The sequence below is a fragment of the Sceloporus occidentalis genome, unplaced genomic scaffold, assembly GCF_023333645.1.
Source record: "Sceloporus occidentalis isolate IW3139 unplaced genomic scaffold, rSceOcc1.0.p SCAF_3, whole genome shotgun sequence".
NCBI classification, from domain to species: domain Eukaryota; kingdom Metazoa; phylum Chordata; class Lepidosauria; order Squamata; family Phrynosomatidae; genus Sceloporus; species Sceloporus occidentalis.
In genome coordinates, this window is record NW_028316983.1 from 43682931 (window position 1) to 43703134 (window position 20204).

Sequence of the window (20204 nt, forward strand, 5' to 3'; positions counted from 1 at the left end):
TCTCTCCTCCCCCCCCCCCCCCCCGTTAATGGTGCCTCCCAGACTTGAGACTCAACTTGAGACTTTAAAGTATTCTGCAGTATTTTTGGAAAAAGCTGTGTTGATTAATGTGACTATACATAATACTGACCATAGTAGTAGCTTTGCACAAGTAAAAAAAATCTATTCCACTAGACAAGCAATTCCAAATTTTGGATTCCAGTTCTGGGAAAAAGATGGCACACAAATCATACCAGATCAATGCATAAATAAATTGTGCTTCTTTCCCTTTCAGACTGTAGGGCAGTTGATGTCAAACTGCAGAACGATTATGCAATTAGCAACATCTTACTATATATTGCCAGCTGCATCTCTTAATTCAAAGGTGCCAACAGTTCCTGAAGTGTCAACTGATATTGTTACATATATCCTGCAAAACATTCAGACAGTGTGAAAAAGAAATATGGCTAAATAATGGAGAGACACTGTTGGCCAAGAAAAAAAATGAGGAAATGATCAAATGCATTTGTCATTTCACACTATGCAGAACTGGCTTGTTCTTTGTCTACTCTCTGAATCTGCCTTTACCACTGTTGATAGAGCTTGTTCATTCCATGATCACAATTTTGCATGCAATGAATATAGTAAAAATAGTAACAGAGTACCTGAACCTGAGACAGATACCAGCTATTACACTGGGCCAGTCTTTCTTTGCCACTATAAATCAATTCAGTGGACCATGCCAGCTACACGTGGTGAAATCCAGTTTGCAACTGTGCTTGATGGCGGCCACATAAAAACGGCAGCTTTAAAGTTCTTGGGAACTGATTAGGGTTTTCAGGTCTCAGGGCCTGGCCAGTCTCATCGGTTCTCATAATCTGAGGTCAAGAGTTCTGTCTTGAAAAGCGTGCCTATATTATTAGTCCCAACTATTAGTCCCAACTATAGCAGAGCCATTGGATCAATTGGATGCACCTATGTAATGACTCACTATTCAACAACTGATTAAATAGTTCTTCTCTAGTTGGGACTAGCCAACAGGAACCTACCCTTGGTGTTGTTGCTTTTTTACAGAATGGCATACTCTTTGCAACTGTAATGAATGCTTAGTGTATTGTGCTCAGTGACATCATCAGAGCCTATGGCATCAGGGCCTGGGATAGTCCTGAACTAGGAACCCTCTGAGTTGGACCAGCAGATAAAATGGGAGTTGGGTGACAATCTCTTATGATACTTTGTTTTTACAATTATTAATAGATCCTTTTTTGCACTTATTTCATAGGTTTTGTAAATTAAATTTGGAAAACTGCAGTTTGTTAAACAATAAAAATGACCATTTGTATCAGTTCACTCCAGTATCTAATGCCATGGCTTTTTTAATACTGGATCAAGGTAATACCTTAAGTGCTGATATATCCTGTATTAAGGATGTATCAGGATTAGATTGGGTTTCTTTCCAAATCTCTACATCAACCAATTTAAAGCTACCCTTGTGGGTTGTCTGGGTCCTAAACTTTGCATTCTGTAGCAGTATTTGGGGGGTGGGGGGGTGGATGTCCCAAGCTTTCTTGTGCCTACAACAAGAAGAAAGTGCTGCTGCTTTCCCCTTTGCACCACTTGCTGCTTTCTGGTACACTGTCAGCCTTTATATGGCTCTGTGCATAGAACCAGTTGTTTCCCAACTGTCTTTCTTTGAGGATCCCCCAGAGCCAGGCATTTAGGAAACAGTGTGCTTTGGAGAACTGCACAAAGCAAGTGTGTCTGGGCAAAGTATAATGCGGTGGGACGAGTAAATTGGCAATTTTTGCTGCTGCTGGAACTTTACTGTCTGAGGTGAAAGTATTCCTACAGTAGATGAGAGGGCTATCTAGCCCTCAGCAGTTATACAGGCCAGTGAACCACAAATTATGCAGGACATCAGGATCCTAGCTGCCAGGCATCTTTTGCCCATTGAGCTGTACACTTTAGCCAAACATCAAGAGTGACACTGAATCTTCTGTGAATGAATGACTGACAGTTCTTGGAGAAGAGAACATGGAAGTACATTTGAAAAGCAACTAAAAGTGCATGTGATATGGATTTTAAGTTTGTTTTTAGCTTTTATTTAAGCTGCCCCAAACATTTTGAAATGAAAAATAAGGAATATATTTTGAAATTATGTAACAGGTAAATAATATGTAGGTAGAACTGCTTTTGGAAAACATTTGATCATCAGGGTGATTTTAGGGATAATGTCATACCTGTCCTCAGAAACCTGCATTGGTTACCAGTTAGATTTGGGGCTCTAATCAAAGATGTGCTTCTTTTGATCTCTAAACTTTTGCAGTGAAGGCTTAAAACATTATTTGGGCCTTGGATGTCTGGGGTACCATTTCACACTTGTCGCATGTGCCTTATGAAAATCTGAAGAAGCTTCTCTTTGGGAATTTGGGGTATCTGAAGCTCAACAGGTGAGTCTGTTGAGTTCATTCTTGATGGCAATGCCAACTGTCATGAACTCCTTTCCAAGGAATATAAAGGGATCCTGCGGCACCTTTGAGACTGACATTCTAGCATAAGCTTTTGTGAACTCTAGTCCACCTTATCAGATGCCTGGATCTCCCCATATGAACCTACCTATTACATTCTTCCCTGTCCCGCCCAAGGGCTGAATTCAATTTCAGAGGGATTCTTGGGGAGGCCATATTTTAGTCATGGGTGGGATCAAAAGCAAAAAAAGTGGGACCAAAAATGCCAGCACATTTTAGTATACAGTGGGCCCTCCACATTCGCTGGGATTAGGGGTGCAAGACCCCAGTGAAAGTTGAAAAACAGAAAATAAAAAACTGCTGTTTTTTAGATCTGAGAGAACACTTCTCTCAGAATCTCTAGGTCCTCCAGCACAACTCTATGGTCGACATCCAGCAGAGGTTAACCATGGAATCATGCTGGAGGACCTACAAATGCCCAGAGAAGTGTTTTCTCTTGGAATCAGCTTGATTCTGTGGTCAGCATCCAACAGGCTTGAGCTAGAGATTCCTAGAAATGATGTATTAGTCAAATCTGCAAAGAATCAAATCCGTAAAAGTCAAAGCCACAAATGTGAAGGGCAGTCTGTAAAGCCAATTGTGCCAATAACTAAGAGATGAGGCACGTTGGTCTTCTAGGATAGAAACAAAAGCCATGCAGAATCTGAGAAACCACTAAATGATGATATTACAGAGACTATTTTGAGAACCCAGAGGGCTGACTGGGGCCTCAGGAAGGCTAGATTCAGCTCCAGGGCTAAAGGTTCACACCCTTGACCTGTTGGTAAAGTAGTTAATCCAAGCTTGATAGACCCTACATAGACCCTGTCCTCCAAGATCTATATGCTGTTGCTATCACTCTGAAAGTATTAGTCCTAACTCTACTGTTTCTTAGAGAAGTTTCCTTTTATGGACTCTTTTCCCCCAGAAGGCGATTCCCAGGCTGCATCTGACTCATTACTTTGAAATTTCTGGCGAGACATAGTGTGACTCTGGCAATGCCAAATCTATGTTGATTGTCACTTCAACATCTGCCAGAGATGCCACTGAAGCTGTTAGATTCTATTCCTCTTTCTGACCCTGAATCACAAAGTAAGAAGACATGAACATCAGAACATCAGTCTTCTGGTACTCCTTGGATATTTGTCTGAATTTCATCAAGGAAGAGAGAATGTAAATGTTGCTATTTCCCAAAGTAAAGGGCAATTCTGTCCCTACTCCTAATCAAACATTGTTTGCAAAAAGGAAGATAGAAAAGCAGATCTCCAATGAAATGTTGCAGCACGTCCTTACTTTCTATTAAGGACTGTTTCTGCCTTGAGTTGTAACCTAATAGTTATGCTCTACCTCAGATACTCCATTCCATCTCCTCTCCCTGATTTTCCATTGTTGTTAACTGGCTATGAATTGACTTCAGCTCATGGTGACCCCATAAAGGAGAAACCACCAAGCCCCCTGTCCTCACTCTGCCCACGTCTTACAGGCTCAGATCCGTGGCCTCCTTGATTGTGTGTAACCATTTGGTATGCAGTCTTCCTCTCTTTCTATTGCCCTTCACCTTTCCCAGCATTATTGTCTTTTCTAGTGAGTCATACCTTCTCATTCCATTATTCTTTCCTAAATGATACTCAGAATAATTGAGCTATGGGAGATTGGAAATCAACCTCCTCCATTTATTTAAAAAAGGTATTTCTGCAAATCCTGACGTTTCCCTAAACATGATACATACATTTTTTTTAGTTCTCAGACATAGTGCAGTTTTCTTTTGGCTACTATGTGGGTTCTGTTTTGGCTAGTATGTGTTAGTAGCTATACTAACACATTAGAACAGGGGTAGGCAACCTTTTTGAGCCGGGGGCCAGGTTGCTGTCCCTCAGACAACTGGGGGGGCTGAAGCCAATAAATAAATAATTAATTTTTTAAAAAAAATTTAAATATATAAATAAACCAGGACAAATGTAGGACAAAATTTTCAAATGGAAGACACTTTTTTTAAAAAAATGGAGGACACGTGAAAAAATTTGCTGATTTTTTAAAAAATGTTAATATAAATGCATGTTTCTGAGGCTTCTATAGACAATTGCCCCCCCCAAGGCCCTGGCGGCAATCGGCGGCAGGACCGGGCTGGGGCCGGTCCCAAGGCCTTGCCAAGCCGCTTCCGGCCCGCGGGCCGCAGGTTGCCTACCCCTGCATTAGAAGGTACAATTTGAATAAATTTTCCAGTGTAGGTTGAAAGTGTTGCACACTTTACTAACGTACATTTACTAATACTAATTTATATCATAGAATCATAGAGTTAGAAGAGACCACAAGGGCCATTCAGTCCAACTCTCTGCCATGCAGGAACACACAATCAAAGCACCCCTGACAGATGGCCATCCAGACTCTGTTTAAAAACTTCCAAAGAAGGAGACTCCACCACACTCTCAGGCAGCATATTCCACTGTCAAATAGCTCTCACCATCAGAAGTTCTTCCTAATGTTTTGGTGGAATCTCTTGTAGTTTGAACCCATTGCTCTGTGTCCTGTTCTCTGGAGTTGCAGAAAACAAGCTTGCTCCCTTTTCAGTATAACATCCTTTTTCAATATTTAAAGAGGGCGATGATATCACCTCTTAACCTTTTTTCCAGGCTATATATACCCAGTTGCCTAAGCTACTCATAGGGCATGGTTTCCAGACCTTTCATCATTTTGGTCACCCTCCTCTGGACACGTTCCAGCTTGTCCACATCCTTTTTAAATTGTGATGCACAGAACTGGACACAGTATTTCAGGCGAGGTCTGACCAAAGTTAAATAGAGTGGAACTCTTACTTTCCTTGCTCTAGAGACTATACTCCTACTGATGCAGCCTAGGATCATACTGGCTTTCCTAGCTGCTGCCTCGCATTCCTGATTCATGTTCAGCTTGTGGTCCACTAAGACTCCTAGATCCCTTTCTCATGCACAGTAACAAGCACTGTAATCTACTAGCTCTCTAGATGTTTTGCAAGGGAAGTTTCAGTGTCTGTAATAAAATGTTTTTTCTGTAAGCTTGTGTTCTTCCCACTTTACAAGGCTGCAAATTAAATAGATACATCTGTGTTGCTGTTTCTCATCCAGCAAAAAGTGACCAGAGTGATAAAGCTCTGAACACTAAACCAGGAAACCTGAGATGTCAAAAGGCCTTCTGGAAAAAAATAAATTGCAAATATTGATGGAATGCTAGTAAGGAGATATAACATGGTGAAATGGTCCACATATCAGATGAGACTATAGAAAAATATTTCTTGTGAATTGATTTCTCTGTCAGTGAGGCTATGATGGGGGTGGGTGGGTGGAAGTAAATCATGTATTATTATTATTATTATTATTATTATTATTATTAACCTTTATTTATATAGCGCTGTAAATTTACACAGCGCTGTACATATAATCTTTTAGTTAGACGGTTCCCTGCCCTCAGGCTTACAATCTAAGAAGACACGACACTAAAGGAGAAGGGAGTGGTGGTGGGGAATGTACACATCTTTTTATTCAGTATCATGTAATGGTAAAGAATAGTAGCTGAAACCATACAAAACTCAATTGCTTGCTTGGACTGTCTCCTCCTATAGTAGATTTATATCAATAGATGAATGAAAGAGTGTTTTCATTCTGCACAATTATAATAGATTAATATCAGTTTAGCCACCATTGTCCCATTCTACAGGACTCTGGGATTTGTGGTTTGGTGAGGCATTAGAGTTCTCTGGCTGAGAATGTTAAATCCTCCTCATACTGCAGATCCCACGATTCCACAGGATAGAGCAATGGCATTTAAAATGGAATCAAAGTGCTGTAATTTATAGTGTGGATTAAGCTTGCTAGGTAGAAAACTGAAGATGGCTCTTGTCTCTTTAATGATTGTATAGATGACGAAATTTCAGCAGGTGTTGCTTGTGATGTTACCAAGTAACACCTGTTGAAATTTCCCTTACATAGCCATTAACAGTACAGGATCTGTCTCCAGTTTTTATGCTGGCAACACTAGACTGTGAATAGCATATCTAATTTCTGGTGAGTTCCACCTCATAAGAGATAAATCTTCCTCATAGGTGGGAATGCCATACTAGAAGATGACATCACCTCACATGACCTTTGCAATAATATAAAATAAAATATCTCTGTCTATGACTGCAAAATATGCCCTTCTTAAGGGATCCCTGGTTGCTATTTACTGAGTTGCATGCATTCAGCATAGAAGCAAAATGAGGAAAGCAATGTTTTCTTTTGTCAAAGGCACACTCAGAATGAAAAAAGCCCTTAAGATAAGAGACAACCACAAGGGAATTTAGAGCACAATTCCTAATATGGCAGGAATTAAACTCTCCCTTAACTCTAATCCACTGGAAGTCCATCTGGGAGACTGCAGGGTTGGGAAGTGATGGGAGACTCATAGTTAACTGTGAAATGCTAGAAATCTCATAAAACCACTGGACACCCCAAAGATAGACCAAGCCACAGACACTGTACGGAACATGCCTGGCAGTATTTGAGAAAGTCAGTTTGGAGTGGAGGGAGGAGAAGATTTGCCTCCTTATGGACAACTCACAGCGCTGCTTATCAGTTTCTTCATAAATGAACCAGTGTATGTGGCCTGTCTATTTGCATCTCAAATCAAGGGCAGAACATATGAGGAAGGGAGATGGAAAGCAATAGAATAAGAAGGTAGCACAGCCCATTGCTTCCCTTGAGTTACAGCACGAGAGAGAGAGAGAGAGAGAGCATGGTGTAGTGGTTTTGGTGTTGGACTGGAACCCTAGAGATCAGAGTTCAAATCTTTGCTCAGCCAAGGAAACTCACTGAGTGACCTTGGGCAAGCAATGGCAACCCCCCCCCCCAGACAAATCTTGCCAAAAAAGCCCCATGATAGACAAGTTATGATAGGCAAATATAGTTATAGCCCCATGGTCACCATAAGTAAAAAATGACTTGAAGGTGCACAACAGCAAGAGATGGAGCTTCTGTAAGGCAGGTGAAACAGAAAAGACTTAGAACTGCTGCTATTGCTGTTGCACAACATGATCAGTTAACTTGTGCTTTTGGTAAAGAAGTAGAGAGCCTGTTCATTATAGCAGTTTGCATGTTGGGCTAGGACTCTGAAAGAACAGGGTTTGAAGCCCTGTTCAGCCATGGAAACCTATTAGATGACCTTAGGCAAGTTACACTCTCAGCCTTAGACAAAGGGAATGGGAAATCTCCTCTGAATAAATCTTGCCAAGCCCAAGAAGTGCAATCTGTAGTTTAATCCTCAGGTTTCCCAAGGGCCATGACTTTCATTGCAGGTCTGAGATCTGTCATCATCCCTTTATAGCAGGAATGGGAAAAGGCTGCCTGTATGCTATCTCTAGAACCCTTCAGGTCCTCATAAATTAAAACAAAATCCATCTGAAAAAAATTACCCAATAAATGCCCCCAAATGCCATATTGAGAAGCATCAAACATCTAATCAACCCCCATCTTCCAAGATCTTGAAACTTGTATAAAGACTGAAAAATCTGTCCTAAAGGCTAGAAAACCCTTCCAGATGCATTTTCAATGGATTTCTGGTGGAACTGTGTTCTGTGGCAGGATTAAAAACTGGCCTCTGGCTCTGTGCAGTTTCACACCCCTCCTTTACAGAGATGGATTCTTACTGTTGGGGAGCAAATGGGGAGCCCACTAGAAACAGGAAATAAAGATTAATTAATGTCATCTGATCTGAGTTTTTGGTTCCTTGAGTATGAAGAAATCATAGGGACACTCATTTCTATTTTAGGTTGTTTATAAACAGCTTCCTGGTTACCTATGGCTGTCCTAACCAGCACAGAAAAAGAATACGTGTTGTTATGTAGTTAAAATTCTTCCAAATATAACTTGCTCTTCTGAGACTTAATAGAGAGCCAAGATTATACAGACCTACTCCTTTTCTATCATATTTAGAGGGACAGTTAGGACTGGCCATTGGGCCAAATGGCCTTCCCTCCTCTTCTGCACAGGACTAGTCAAAGAACAGCAGGAAAGAGATCTGCCATTCACAGCTAGCTGGCCTTTCCCCCCCAAAAATATGTTACAAACAGAGGGTTGGGGCAGCTAGGGCTGTACATGTCTATGAACCTTCATTGTATTATCTTTACTTTTTTAAATAATATATTTTTAAATTTCAAAAATTGTGCTTATTCTCAAGTCAGTTTATCAGGGCTGCTGAAACAAACTCAATTTTATTCCTGCAATGAAGCTATGAGTTTAAAATGCAAAACTTCATAGAAATGGGGCTGCCAGGCTATTTTTAATTTGCTAAAAGGTATCAGGAAAGATGAAGTAGTTGCAAAGCACGGATGAGTATTGGGGAGGAAAGGAAGAGAAATATTAAAGCCAAATGTCCCTATTTGGTAGGGACAGTCAGGTTTGTTTGTTTGTTTGTTTATTATTTATTTATTTCATTTATTTGCCACCTTTCCTCCAGAGTGGGACCCACGGCATGTTCCAAAAATTGTAACTTTAAAACTTCTACAATAAAATTAAAATCATCTCGTAAAATATGAATATCATTTTTAAAAACAACCAAAAGTTTAAAAGAGAAATAAAATATCCCCAGTCAAAAGTCTCACTACTTATATATTAAAAGCTTACTTAAACAGAAACATCTTTGCTTGCCGGAGAAAGGAAACCAAGGAGTAGGCCAGCCTAGCCTCATGCAGAAAGGAGTTCCAGAGGTTGGAAGCAGGCACTTGGAGTTATCCCTCTGATGTCCCACCTTCTCAGCTGCTTTTAAAATGTCCCAGTTTCATTCTCCTTGTGCTCTTCTTTGTCCTCAAATTGCTTCAGTTGCTGTCAACAGAGTTGAAAGTGCAAAAGTGCAACACAAAGGAAAGGAAAGTAGAGACAGAGTCTTGCTTTTCCCATTAGGCTTATCTGGCTTTTACGTTTTGCACAGATTGTGCAATTCACAATGAGGAAAAATATACAGAACATCACATAGCACAGCACCTTCTTGCTGGAGGATTACTTCTGGTGTGTCTAGCTTGGTTCCACATTGCCAGCAATCTCAAACTCAACTGCTGCTCCCTTTACTGTCCATTACTAACATCTTCACACCATCCATTAGTTTTGAACTACAACATCTGTTATAGTATTATTTTCATTAAATTATTCAGTTATGGTGAGCAGCAGCCTGTGAGTTGCATTCCTTTGAGGCACAATAAGCTCTAAATACAGTCCTGTGTGTCAGATGACCATGACACAATCCTGCAATTATTAGGATATTGATAAGAACTGGTTCATTTATTTCTCATAACTCTGTATGACCCAAGATGGGAAGGGAGAGTACCAGATACTTGGAAGGAAATGAAAAGAAAAAACAAACAAACAAACAAACAGTGCCAGTTAGCCCTGCCAGATTAGGACTATCCCAGGTATTGAGATAGTGGGGCCAAAAGCTAAGATCTAGGGCTGACCCGCTTCTGATGTCTTAGGAGATGGGGCCTTGGCAATATTACAAGGGACAGCCCCTGGTGATGCCATTAAACATGATCAATTAATAATCAATCACAATTACAATGAATATTCCATTAAAACTAGAACACAACGTTTAAGTAATTCAGAATATACACACTAAGGCGGGTTATAGACCGCTGCTTTGAGGCGGTCTGCTGCCGCCGCCGTTTGTTCCATAAGGGAGCCGCCGCAGCCACACCGCGCGGTTCCCTTGTGGAGCAAAAAAGAAGCTCCAAAATGGAGCTTCTTTAAGCGGCACCTCTATGACGTCGCGAGGCGCCAGGGGCGGACTCGCGACATCATAGACACCGCGACACGTGCAGATGCACAGCGTCCAATACGTAAACATGGCGGCCCCCATGTGGAAGGGGCGCCGCCATGTTGTACATATGGAATACATACTAGGGTTAGGGGTGTGTGGAAGCACCGCCCCTTCCTAACCCTAGTACCTATTCATTACGTACTAAATGGCGGTCTGTAACCCGCCTAAGTATTTTCAAAAAGTTCTTGGAAATTCCTCTCTCTTTTCCTGAAAAGAGAGTCTAGGACAGGTCCTGAGGTTTAGGAGCCCTAATCTGAGCAGTGGACAGCTCCATGCAACTCAGAACTAATTTTGTACTAAGAACGTTATACACAACTAACACAGAACTCCTAATCCCCACAAGTTTTCAGTCATATCCCATGTTCTAATACTATATAATGATAAGTGAGAATGGTAAGTCCTCAGACTACTTATGGAAGGAGGACGGGGACATGAGGAAAGCTGTGATCAGGTGATTATCTCCCCCCAGTGTGCAACAGAGCTCCATGTCATAATATATTTGACCCCAGTGCAGCCTGTGCTGTTGCTGGACTCTAGACTTCAGAAGTGTTAATCTCACTTGTTACTAACAAGCTGAGGGAGAAGGTGAAAGGGAACGGACAGGATATTTTTTCACTTTCTCTCCAGGGATGGAAAAAGAAGAGTCAGCTCAGCATCTTATTACTGCAATGCCATCTAAAGGGCCAAGTTTATGAGACAATTTCACCACCAACCAAAATTATTTGTTTTCTACAATTCAACACTGCAGAAAAATTAAATTGTGAAAATACCCCTTATCTGAAAATGTCTATCAACATGAAAAAAATGTGTTTTAAAATTTAAGACCTTTAACTTGAAAAAATTCTACTTTTCATCACAATGATAACACTCTGGACTTTATCACATGAGGCTATAAAAGTGGAATCTTAACAGGATGAAAGCCTCCTTGGCTGGTACTTATCACACAACAGCATGTCCATCCTGCTGTTGCACTGAATTCCATTCATTACTATAGTGCACCTTTTCATTGGCAGGCAAAACTCATCAATAGGCTCTCAATCTTGCTACTATTTCATTACCACCTTTGTGGGATAGATCCCTTCTATTGCAGTTCTACTTTTCAGGCAGTTATGTGGTGTGAGTGGGTGTACTTCTGCTCATTTCCCCATCTCCCATTCTCACACTGATCATGGCTGCCAACAGCTTTCCAAAGCTGGCTGCTCTGTGCACATTCACACAGCAGCCAACTTAGGGAGGTGGTTGGTAGCCACAATCGATTCCTCCCCCCCTTCCTCCCAGGTGATGGTGTTTGGCAGTGCAAAAACAGATTACATTACCATGGATCGCCAAAAATGCTATAATACAGAAAACTGTGATAACAAATTATGCCAAACAGTATGCATCCATTCTTAAATTAGCGTGATTGTGGCAGGACAACAGGCCAATATGAAATAGTCCTTTGATCAAGTATTTACTTGCTTTACAGCATTATGAAAGCCAGATTAGTGAAGCTGTATGGTATCTTGAAATAATTTAAGATCCCTATTAAATGGATGTAAAAGCAAAACACGGAGACAATTCAAGTTGCCATATTTTAAGGTTAACAAAAGTTAACACATTGTACTCCTCTTAATAAAGTACAGATGGCCTTTGCAAGTGTATACCTTTCAAAAGGAGTCAAATTTTTCAAAGTTCAGACTTTTCAAAATGCCTCCTTTCTTTCATTAACCCATGCTGAACTGTCACCATGGTCAATACTCTAAGATAGTTGGGCGCGCTGAAAACGAATGTCATACTTTAAAGATGTTGTACAGCAATGGATGTTTTGCAAAAATCTCCAGTCTGATATTATGACACATTTCTTCCACCACTAATCTTATGAAACATTAATACTACAGTCGGCCCTCCTTATACGCGGATTTGCCATGAGCAGATTTGAGCATACGCGCATGGCAAATCCGGGGATTTTGTCCCCAATGGCGGCGTGCGTGCACGTGCGCCACCATTGGGGACAACTTCCCTCCCTCCCCTCTCCTCCCCCCAACTCTTTCCTTCCTTCCCTCCCTCCCTCCCTCCTTACTTACCTTTTCTCCCCGGTGCCGCGTCGCTGCTGCTGCCGCCGCCGCCGCCTCAGCCATAGCAGGGGGAAGGCCGGGTGGGGGTTTTGGAGACAAAGAAGCCTCCAGTTTGCTACCCAGCTCTTCTGTGGCGGTGGTGGCGGCAGCGGAGGACCAGCGGCAGAGGCCTCCAGTCCGCAGCTACAGCCAGGGGAAAGGCCGAGTGCTGCTCCTGGAGGCCTCCAGGAGCAGCACCCAGCCTTTCCTCCGGCAATGGCGGTGGAGAGGAGGAGGAGGAGGAGGATGAGCGCCTGGGGCCTCTTCGGCCTCCTCTCCACCGCCAGTGCCAGCACCTCGATGCAGGGGCCGAGTGGCGGGCTGGAGGCCAAGAGACCTCCAGCCCGCCACCCGGCCCTTGCACAGAGGTGCTGGCGGCGGCGGCGGAGAGGAGGCCGAAGAGTCCTCTGGCACTGGTCCTCCGCTGCCACCGCCACCGCCGCAGAAGAGCCGGGTGGCAAGCTGGAGGCTTCTTTGCCTCCAAAACCCCCACCCGGCCATCCCCCTGCTACGGCTGAGGTGGCGGCGGTGGCAGCAGCAGCGTCGCGGCACTGGGGACAACAGGACTTGAGCATACACGGATTTTGGTATATGTGGGGGGGTCCGGAACGGATCCCCCGCATATACCAAGGACCGACTGTACTGTAAAAAATAAAAATCTCCGTAAAGCAAACAAATAAATAAAAAATATTAGCACTTCTATAGATAATAATAATACTAATAGTAATAATAATAACAACATGCTTTATTTATATACCGCTCTTCCGAGATGATCAAAGCGGTTCACAGAATCATTTAAAAACTTTCACAACATAGATGAAAATGATCTCACTGAAAGCTAACTTCTTAATGTTTTCTGTGAATGGGTCTTCTGCACCTGCACAGAAAGACCCATTTGTGTGTATTCACAGATGACCACTCAAAGAACCACAGTTACAGGTAAACAACTTGTCCTCCTGAACAATAAAAATAGTAGGAAGGTTGACCAGCTGAATGAATTAACTAAAAAAATTACCCAATCAAAGAGACTTTATAGTTGGTGCTCCTATTTATGTCATTGCTCTATCAGCGGTGGCTGTATATCCCACCCAGTAACAGTCTCTGCATGGCTTGTAACACAACACTGAAAACCATTAAAACACAATTGTTAAAAATAAAGCATAAAAAGAAAAATAGCATGAAGTCTCTGCTGTAGAGAATAAAACCTATATATTTGGGTGTGAAAAGTGTGACTATGGACCACATGCAGACCCCAGGTGTTTCTTTTAGGCAGGACCGTCTAAAGAAATGACTCAAGATCAAGAAAGTGCAGCCCCTGGAATGGTGGTTTACAATCGTGCAACCAAATACCACAATCCAAACACCAAACCTAATAAGTATCTTCTGATTGTGATTTCCAGCTTAAAATTGGTAGTGCAGCCTGCTGCAAAGATAAAAATTAGTCCCTACAGCAGTTGCCCAGTCTGTAATATATCAACATTCTCAGAAAGCATGGAAATCATTTTGGCACATTTGAATCAGAGGTCTAACAGTTTAAAAATATTAGAAGTTTAACATTAACAATTAAAAGGTCTGGAGAAATTAACAGGTCTTTACTTGGAATGGGAAAAAAATCACAAAGTAGAAACCAGAGAAAGTGCCTCTTTGGGAAAAACATTCTACAACTAGACTACCGCCACCAAAAAGGCCCTTATCTGTCTGTGGCTGATGGCAGCTGGAGTCCAACAATATTTGGACAGCTGCAGTTTCCCCATTTTTGCATAAAGCGGGCCTTTAGTTTTAAACGGGAGCAATTTCCTTGTTCTAGACAAGACTGGGCAACTTCAAGACTGGAGAGGTGCACTGAACATACTCAGGGTGTTATTAGGGGGATGCTGGAGATAGGATCTCACCAGATGATTCCCTAAGGGCGGGTGATACCTCTATTCCCCAAACATGCTTTTGGGCAGAAATGGGCAGTGATGTTTGCCTGCTTCCCTTTAACACACTGAAGAGATGGTGTGAGTGGGGTGAGGGTCAGTGGAAAGAGGAAGGAGAGGACCCAGGTATTTAAAATTTTTAAATTTTAGTTTTTTTAAAAAATTTTAAATTCTTTTAAATTTCTCTTTTAAAACATCACATCTTATTAAATTTCCATTTTAACCACATGAAACAATGTATATGGAAATACATTTAGGCTGTGTGCATGATATTGCAATTTAAAGGTGTAAATTTAATTTTGCTAGTTGTTTATGTCACAACTATTGTCATTACATTCGGTGATATACAGGAATTACAATTTACAACTAACAGTACAAAAACATTACTAAGGATTCTATACAATGTGGTATAAGAGGAGGTCAATGGGGGGTGGGTGGGATGCCAACCCTAATGACGCCACTGCGCCTACCCCTAAATCCACTGGGGACTAAACTCTCTTCCACTGCCAAATTCAGTGCCACTATGGCAGACTGACCTTGCCAGTATTTAAGGAACATCCTGTAAAAAGAGAGGGCTTCTCCATACTATTTGGAGAGCTGTAAAATTCACTGTTTCTTTCGAGTCATCTTTAACCAGAAATGACAAAAATATCCTGACATTTTGTCTATTCTGATGGTCTGTTTGTTTATCATGTTGGTATTCAGCATTCCATGTGTGTTTATAGGCCCCAGTCAGATCTTTAACCAAACCACTGCTCATGGTTTAGACCAGCTTTCCATAACCTGGTACTCTCCATGGTTTTCTATTTTGATTAGTCAACAAACCATACCAAAGCCAATGCTGGCTTGTGCTGATGTTATGAGCTGTCATCCAACATTCCTGGAAGGCAGCAGGTTGGGCAATGCTGTTGTAGACACTTTGACTCTATGCTTGCAAAGATTTACAGCCAATGTGCTTCACTTTGCCCAGTAGAAAATCAGAGGGGTAAAAAACATCACTGCACAATTGCTTGTAGGACTAGAACTATTAGAAGGCTTGACCCACATAAGAATCAGATCAAAGACAGTTCCACAGCTATTGAGACCAGGGGCTCAACAAAGATTTCATTGCTGTTACATAGTTTGCAAAAACATGGGAACTATCAAGTTCGTGGCTGGCCATAAGGAATGGCTAACAGGCTCAGTCCGTTCAGCCTGGTGGTTTGTTTGCAAGTTGCGCTGGCCTGGTGTATTAGTCTGCCTCATTTCCTGTTTATCTCCTAAGTTTTCAATAACTTTGAACTTTAGAATGTTTCCCGTTGACCTAGAATGGGACAGAAAAATAAACTGGCAAGAATGGCTATTCCATTAAAATACCAGAATGTTTGTTGTTGTCCTGGCTTTCTTGAAGTACAGCCCAGAACAGAAATTTTTTTAAAATTATTTTTTAAAAGTGCTGTTGCTTTCCCTCAGCCTTTCGTCTGGGACAGAATTGAATTCTAAATTAAAGCAAAACCAGAACCTGCAATTCAAAAGTCATATGATGTTTGTTACTTCCACATGCATGTGCATGTTTTAAAAACGTAGAGCACAGGAAATGCAAAGAAACATATTATTTTGGCTTCAGGAACTAAGAAATGCTAGCCACTATATTTGTGTTTCAAGATCATCCAAGAGGATGTGAAAAGGATGGATGGTGTACAAAGTACCAACACAGTCAATGCTTAGAGTGCACTACTGAAATGTCAAGATGTGAAGAACTGCAAGGAAAAGCACTCCGTGACTTCCTACAGGGCAGGTTTGTTCTTCAGGGTGACATGTCCATGGCTATGTGTGCACCACACAATACACCTTCTTCCCAGATTTAGACAATTTTTCCAGGTTTTTGAAAAAAGCAGGAAGTCCCAGCCAATGAATTTGCATTATTTGGCTAGTGGATGAGAAACAAAATGGCCTAGACGTAGGATTAATTCCAAACAAGTATTGGCCCATATAAAATGGGTCCCTAACACTCCACTCTCAGTTGGTTTCAAAGCTTCATTCTCTCCATCCTCCCCTAGCCTGTTTTATTCCCAAGAATCAGTTTGTATGCAGTTGTGTGGCACTGACTGTGTGCTCCTTGGGGCAGTTTGTTATGAGACCTGGACCCCTGAGGGAGGTATTCAGGGTTGATGGGTTCATCAATAATTAGGAGGGGGTGTCCCCTTATGAAACTTGGGGGAATATAGGCAGATAGGGACACATCCAGATGGATGGGGTCTGTCTTTGCCATACACCCTGGTGACGGGGGATACAGTGGCATCTACACATGTGGAATCCCATATCTCTCATCCTGGTGGTCACCCTACAATGAATTGCAGTGAATTGATTGGCACACAAGCTGATTGGTGCCCGGATCTGAGCTGCTGTGGTTGTAAACCTATGTGCAGCTGTAACCAATTAAAGTTGTGACCTAATTTGTTCAAAACAAAATGTGTATGCATACTCTGCATTTAAGCGGAATGGACCCTGAACACTCAGTGCACAGATAATGAAAAGTAAAAATCTTACTGATGATGGGAGTTGTGTATATATGATGCCCTGAGAAAACAGACAGGCCATCAGTCAGTGGAAGTGCATACACTTTGCTTACAGAAAGTGCAAGATATGATTGATTCATGGCACTTCCAGTTAAAAGGACATCAGTTAGAAGGGGTAGGAAAGGCCTCTGAAGCTCACCTGAGATGTTGGAGAACAGCTGCTAGCTTGACTATACACTAATGGCCTAAGAGGACGAGTGTTGGAGTCTGTTCATGACACTAAGATAAAAAAAACTTCATACAATAAAACTTTTCCAAAGGGCATTAGCCTTATAACAGACAGTGGAGGCATAAGGGGAGAATGATTTGGTATATTTCTGATCAATGTGAAGTTTCTAATATACAGCGGGCCCTTGGTATCTGCTGGAGTTTGGTTCTAGGACTCCCATGGATACAAAAATCCATGGAAGCTCAAATCGCATGCCAGAGGTGGCACTCAGATCCCTTTCTGTGGGCACACACTCTGTCATCCCACCACAGAGTTCACCAGAGTTTGTTACTAGAAAGCCAGAGGAACATGGCACTTTGTGATAAATAAGTGGGTTTTGGGTTGCAGTTTGGGCACTCAGTCTGTAAAAGGCTCACCATCACTGGCATAGTGAAATGATGTCCCTTATATAAAACAGCAAATTCAAGATTTGCCTTTTGGAATTTATATCTTTATGGGATTTTCAAGCTGTGGATGGTTGAATCCATGGGTAAAGAATCCATTATATGGCGAGCTAACTGTACTCCTGGGGAGGGGGAAGAAATCAAATCCAACTTTTCAATTTTTCCTTTTATCATATCAATGAGAAAATTTCTCTTTTGTACAGTCAACAAAGAGCCCATTCCTATTCCTCCAGTATTAGTTGTGGCAGAACCAGAGATTATTCTGCAACATTGTCTCATTTAGCAAGACAAGCAGGACAGAGATGTTTAGCCAGTCCTTGAAAATATTTCACATCCAGGCTTTTTTTTTTTAGGTAGGGAGGAAGGGAGAGGAAGAGAAAAGTTGGGGGGGGGGGGGACATCCCACAAGAAGGAAAAAGGAAGGCAGAAAGAAAGAATCCAGTAAAACTGATTGCATGTGTGTTTGTGTACATGAGAAACAGAAGAGAGGCATAGAGGCAGGCAGACAAGCAGAGGTTATGAGCAGGCTTCTAAGGACTTCAGGTAGGAATGAAGTACAACCCACTCTATCATTAGGTGCTGAATTGCCTTGGGCATTAAATACTAGATTGTGTGGAAGAGGAAATTGTGATAGCACTCTGGCTGCTCTCTTCTTTCAGAGGACAGAGTTATGTGTTCAAGGCATCCTTGTGCTCTTTAAGCTATCCCAGTGTTGAACTAAGGGTCAACCACTGGTCTGACTAACTTCTGTAGGCAAACTGGAGGGTCATCATTGTGTCCATCCATCAGAGACAAAATATCTTAATCCAGCCCCAGTCACACTATTGGACAGAGTGAACTGACTACCTCAGGCAGCAGATGATGGAGTGTGTGGAGCAACATTTAGAAGCTGAAGGAGAGAACCATTTGTGTGCCATTTGGCTGCGCTGCATCTCCTTACGTTAGCCTGCTATTCTCAAGAATGGTGGGAACTGTGTTCCAACACCAATGCTGAAGTAAGCTCCAATTTGTCCTATCTGTGTGTATGTGCAAGCTCTCATCTTTCACCTCTGGCAACAAAATGTCTTGGGCTGCCCTGCCATTAAGTCTTATTCTCTCATGGCTAGCCCTATTAGCATAGCTTAGGCCTTTTGGTGTTAGGGACAGGTTTTGGCCCTACTATGAATTTGTTGTGAGTAGCAAGCTCACTAGAGTGTCCTGAGTAGCAAACAGATTTGGGGCATTTCTGTCTGTGTTGCTTGCTAGATACTGACAGGCTACAGATGTTGTTACTGAAGAGAGACACTTGCTGGCTTAGTCTCCCCACTATGAAGATGAATAATACAATATTACATAGTACATCTCTGCTGGTCAGGTGGTACTAGACTATGGTTGCCACCATATTTTTCTCATCCCAGTCCTGACTTTCAAAACACAGAAAGTTAGTACGTGAAAATTTACATAGCATGAAGATCACTGGAACAGCTTCACCAACCTCATTTCCGAGCTGATGCCAAATAAGCAAAGCCTCCCACCCTATCCAACATATTAGATGTTAGCACCCCTTGTAACCATCATCTCCCCTCAGCCTCTTTTCTGCCTCACTTGGAGCAACAGTGCCAGATCTACAATGCACAGAGGATGAGAAGCAGGATTCCCACAGTCAACATTGCTACCTTTGGGAAGTTGGAGTAAGAAGGTGGCTGAAACATGTCCCTTGTTGGGTATTAGGGAAAAGGACAGCAAATGCCCAATCTGACAAAGTGGCAAAAGTCACTGTTCATTGTAATGGTGATTTTTATTTTTTAGATTTCTCAGAATGTATTTATGACAATGGAGGACAATAAATTGACAAAGTAACATTCCCTGATTCCCTGTTCACCCCCTTGATGTTCCTCTTTGGAATATTCAACATGGATACATTTAAAACTTTTGAACCTTATCACATTTGGCATCTTTATTTTAGAAGGGCAGATCTCACCTTCTGACTCTCAACTGATTTATCTTGTTCAGTCCATGAAGTGGGTTTCATTGCAAATCAGGGTGGGCCTGCTTGTTGTTGCTTTGTAGCACAAAAATACAATTTTCTCCCCCCCCCCCCCCCAACATATAATAACTTACATCCAGTGACTGCTCCCTCTGAATAAGTTTCCTGGTCTCTTTCTCACAATAGTTCAGCATTGCCTCTCGGTTGTACTTGCCACTTGGATGCTTTTCAGTTAGGTCTTTTTGTCGGAGCCCCACAGGAATGCTTCCGTCTGAATCAGATGCATCCAGTTCTTTTTCCAGCTCTTCCATCTCCTCTGCAGACAAAGTGGATAATAAACTGTCAATATCTGGATCCTCACTGACTTGCCTTCTGTATTTTGCTACCTTGGACATCTTTGCAGTTTGCAGGTCAAGCACTTATGTTATATTTAAAAAAAATATGAAAAAAAAATATAGGGAGCAAATTGCAGGGTGTCGGTAAGACCAATCTAAGGAAACCACGTTCTTTTCAGAGGTGCTGAAATGTTACATAGAACTAACTTCCCTCCAGCATGGAATATAATAGTTAGGCAGATGAAAAACAGCTGGCCAATGAGAGATCACAGCTGTGCTGCCTGGCTCAGATTGGCCAATTAGACAAGACAGGAGGTGGGGCTGGTGTCTATCAGAGGAGTTTGAAACTTGAGGACATTCCAGGGAATCTTGAAGTGCTGCATGACCAAATTTAGTCCTGAACATTTAGCTTTTTAA

At 41.9% G+C, this 20204-nt stretch overlaps 1 protein-coding gene across 1 annotated transcript in view; it reads right to left on the reverse strand.

The window, feature by feature from the left end:
- Window positions 1-19989, reverse strand: part of LMOD1 (leiomodin 1) — a 33466-nt gene extending 13477 nt beyond the window's left edge. Inside the window, exon 1 of the mRNA XM_089514232.1 lies at window positions 19587-19989. Within this exon, the coding sequence (XP_089370358.1) occupies window positions 19587-19847 (261 nt within the window). The 5' untranslated portion in view covers window positions 19848-19989. The remainder of the gene's footprint in view (window positions 1-19586) is intronic.
- Between the last annotated feature and the right edge of the window lie 215 nt (window positions 19990-20204).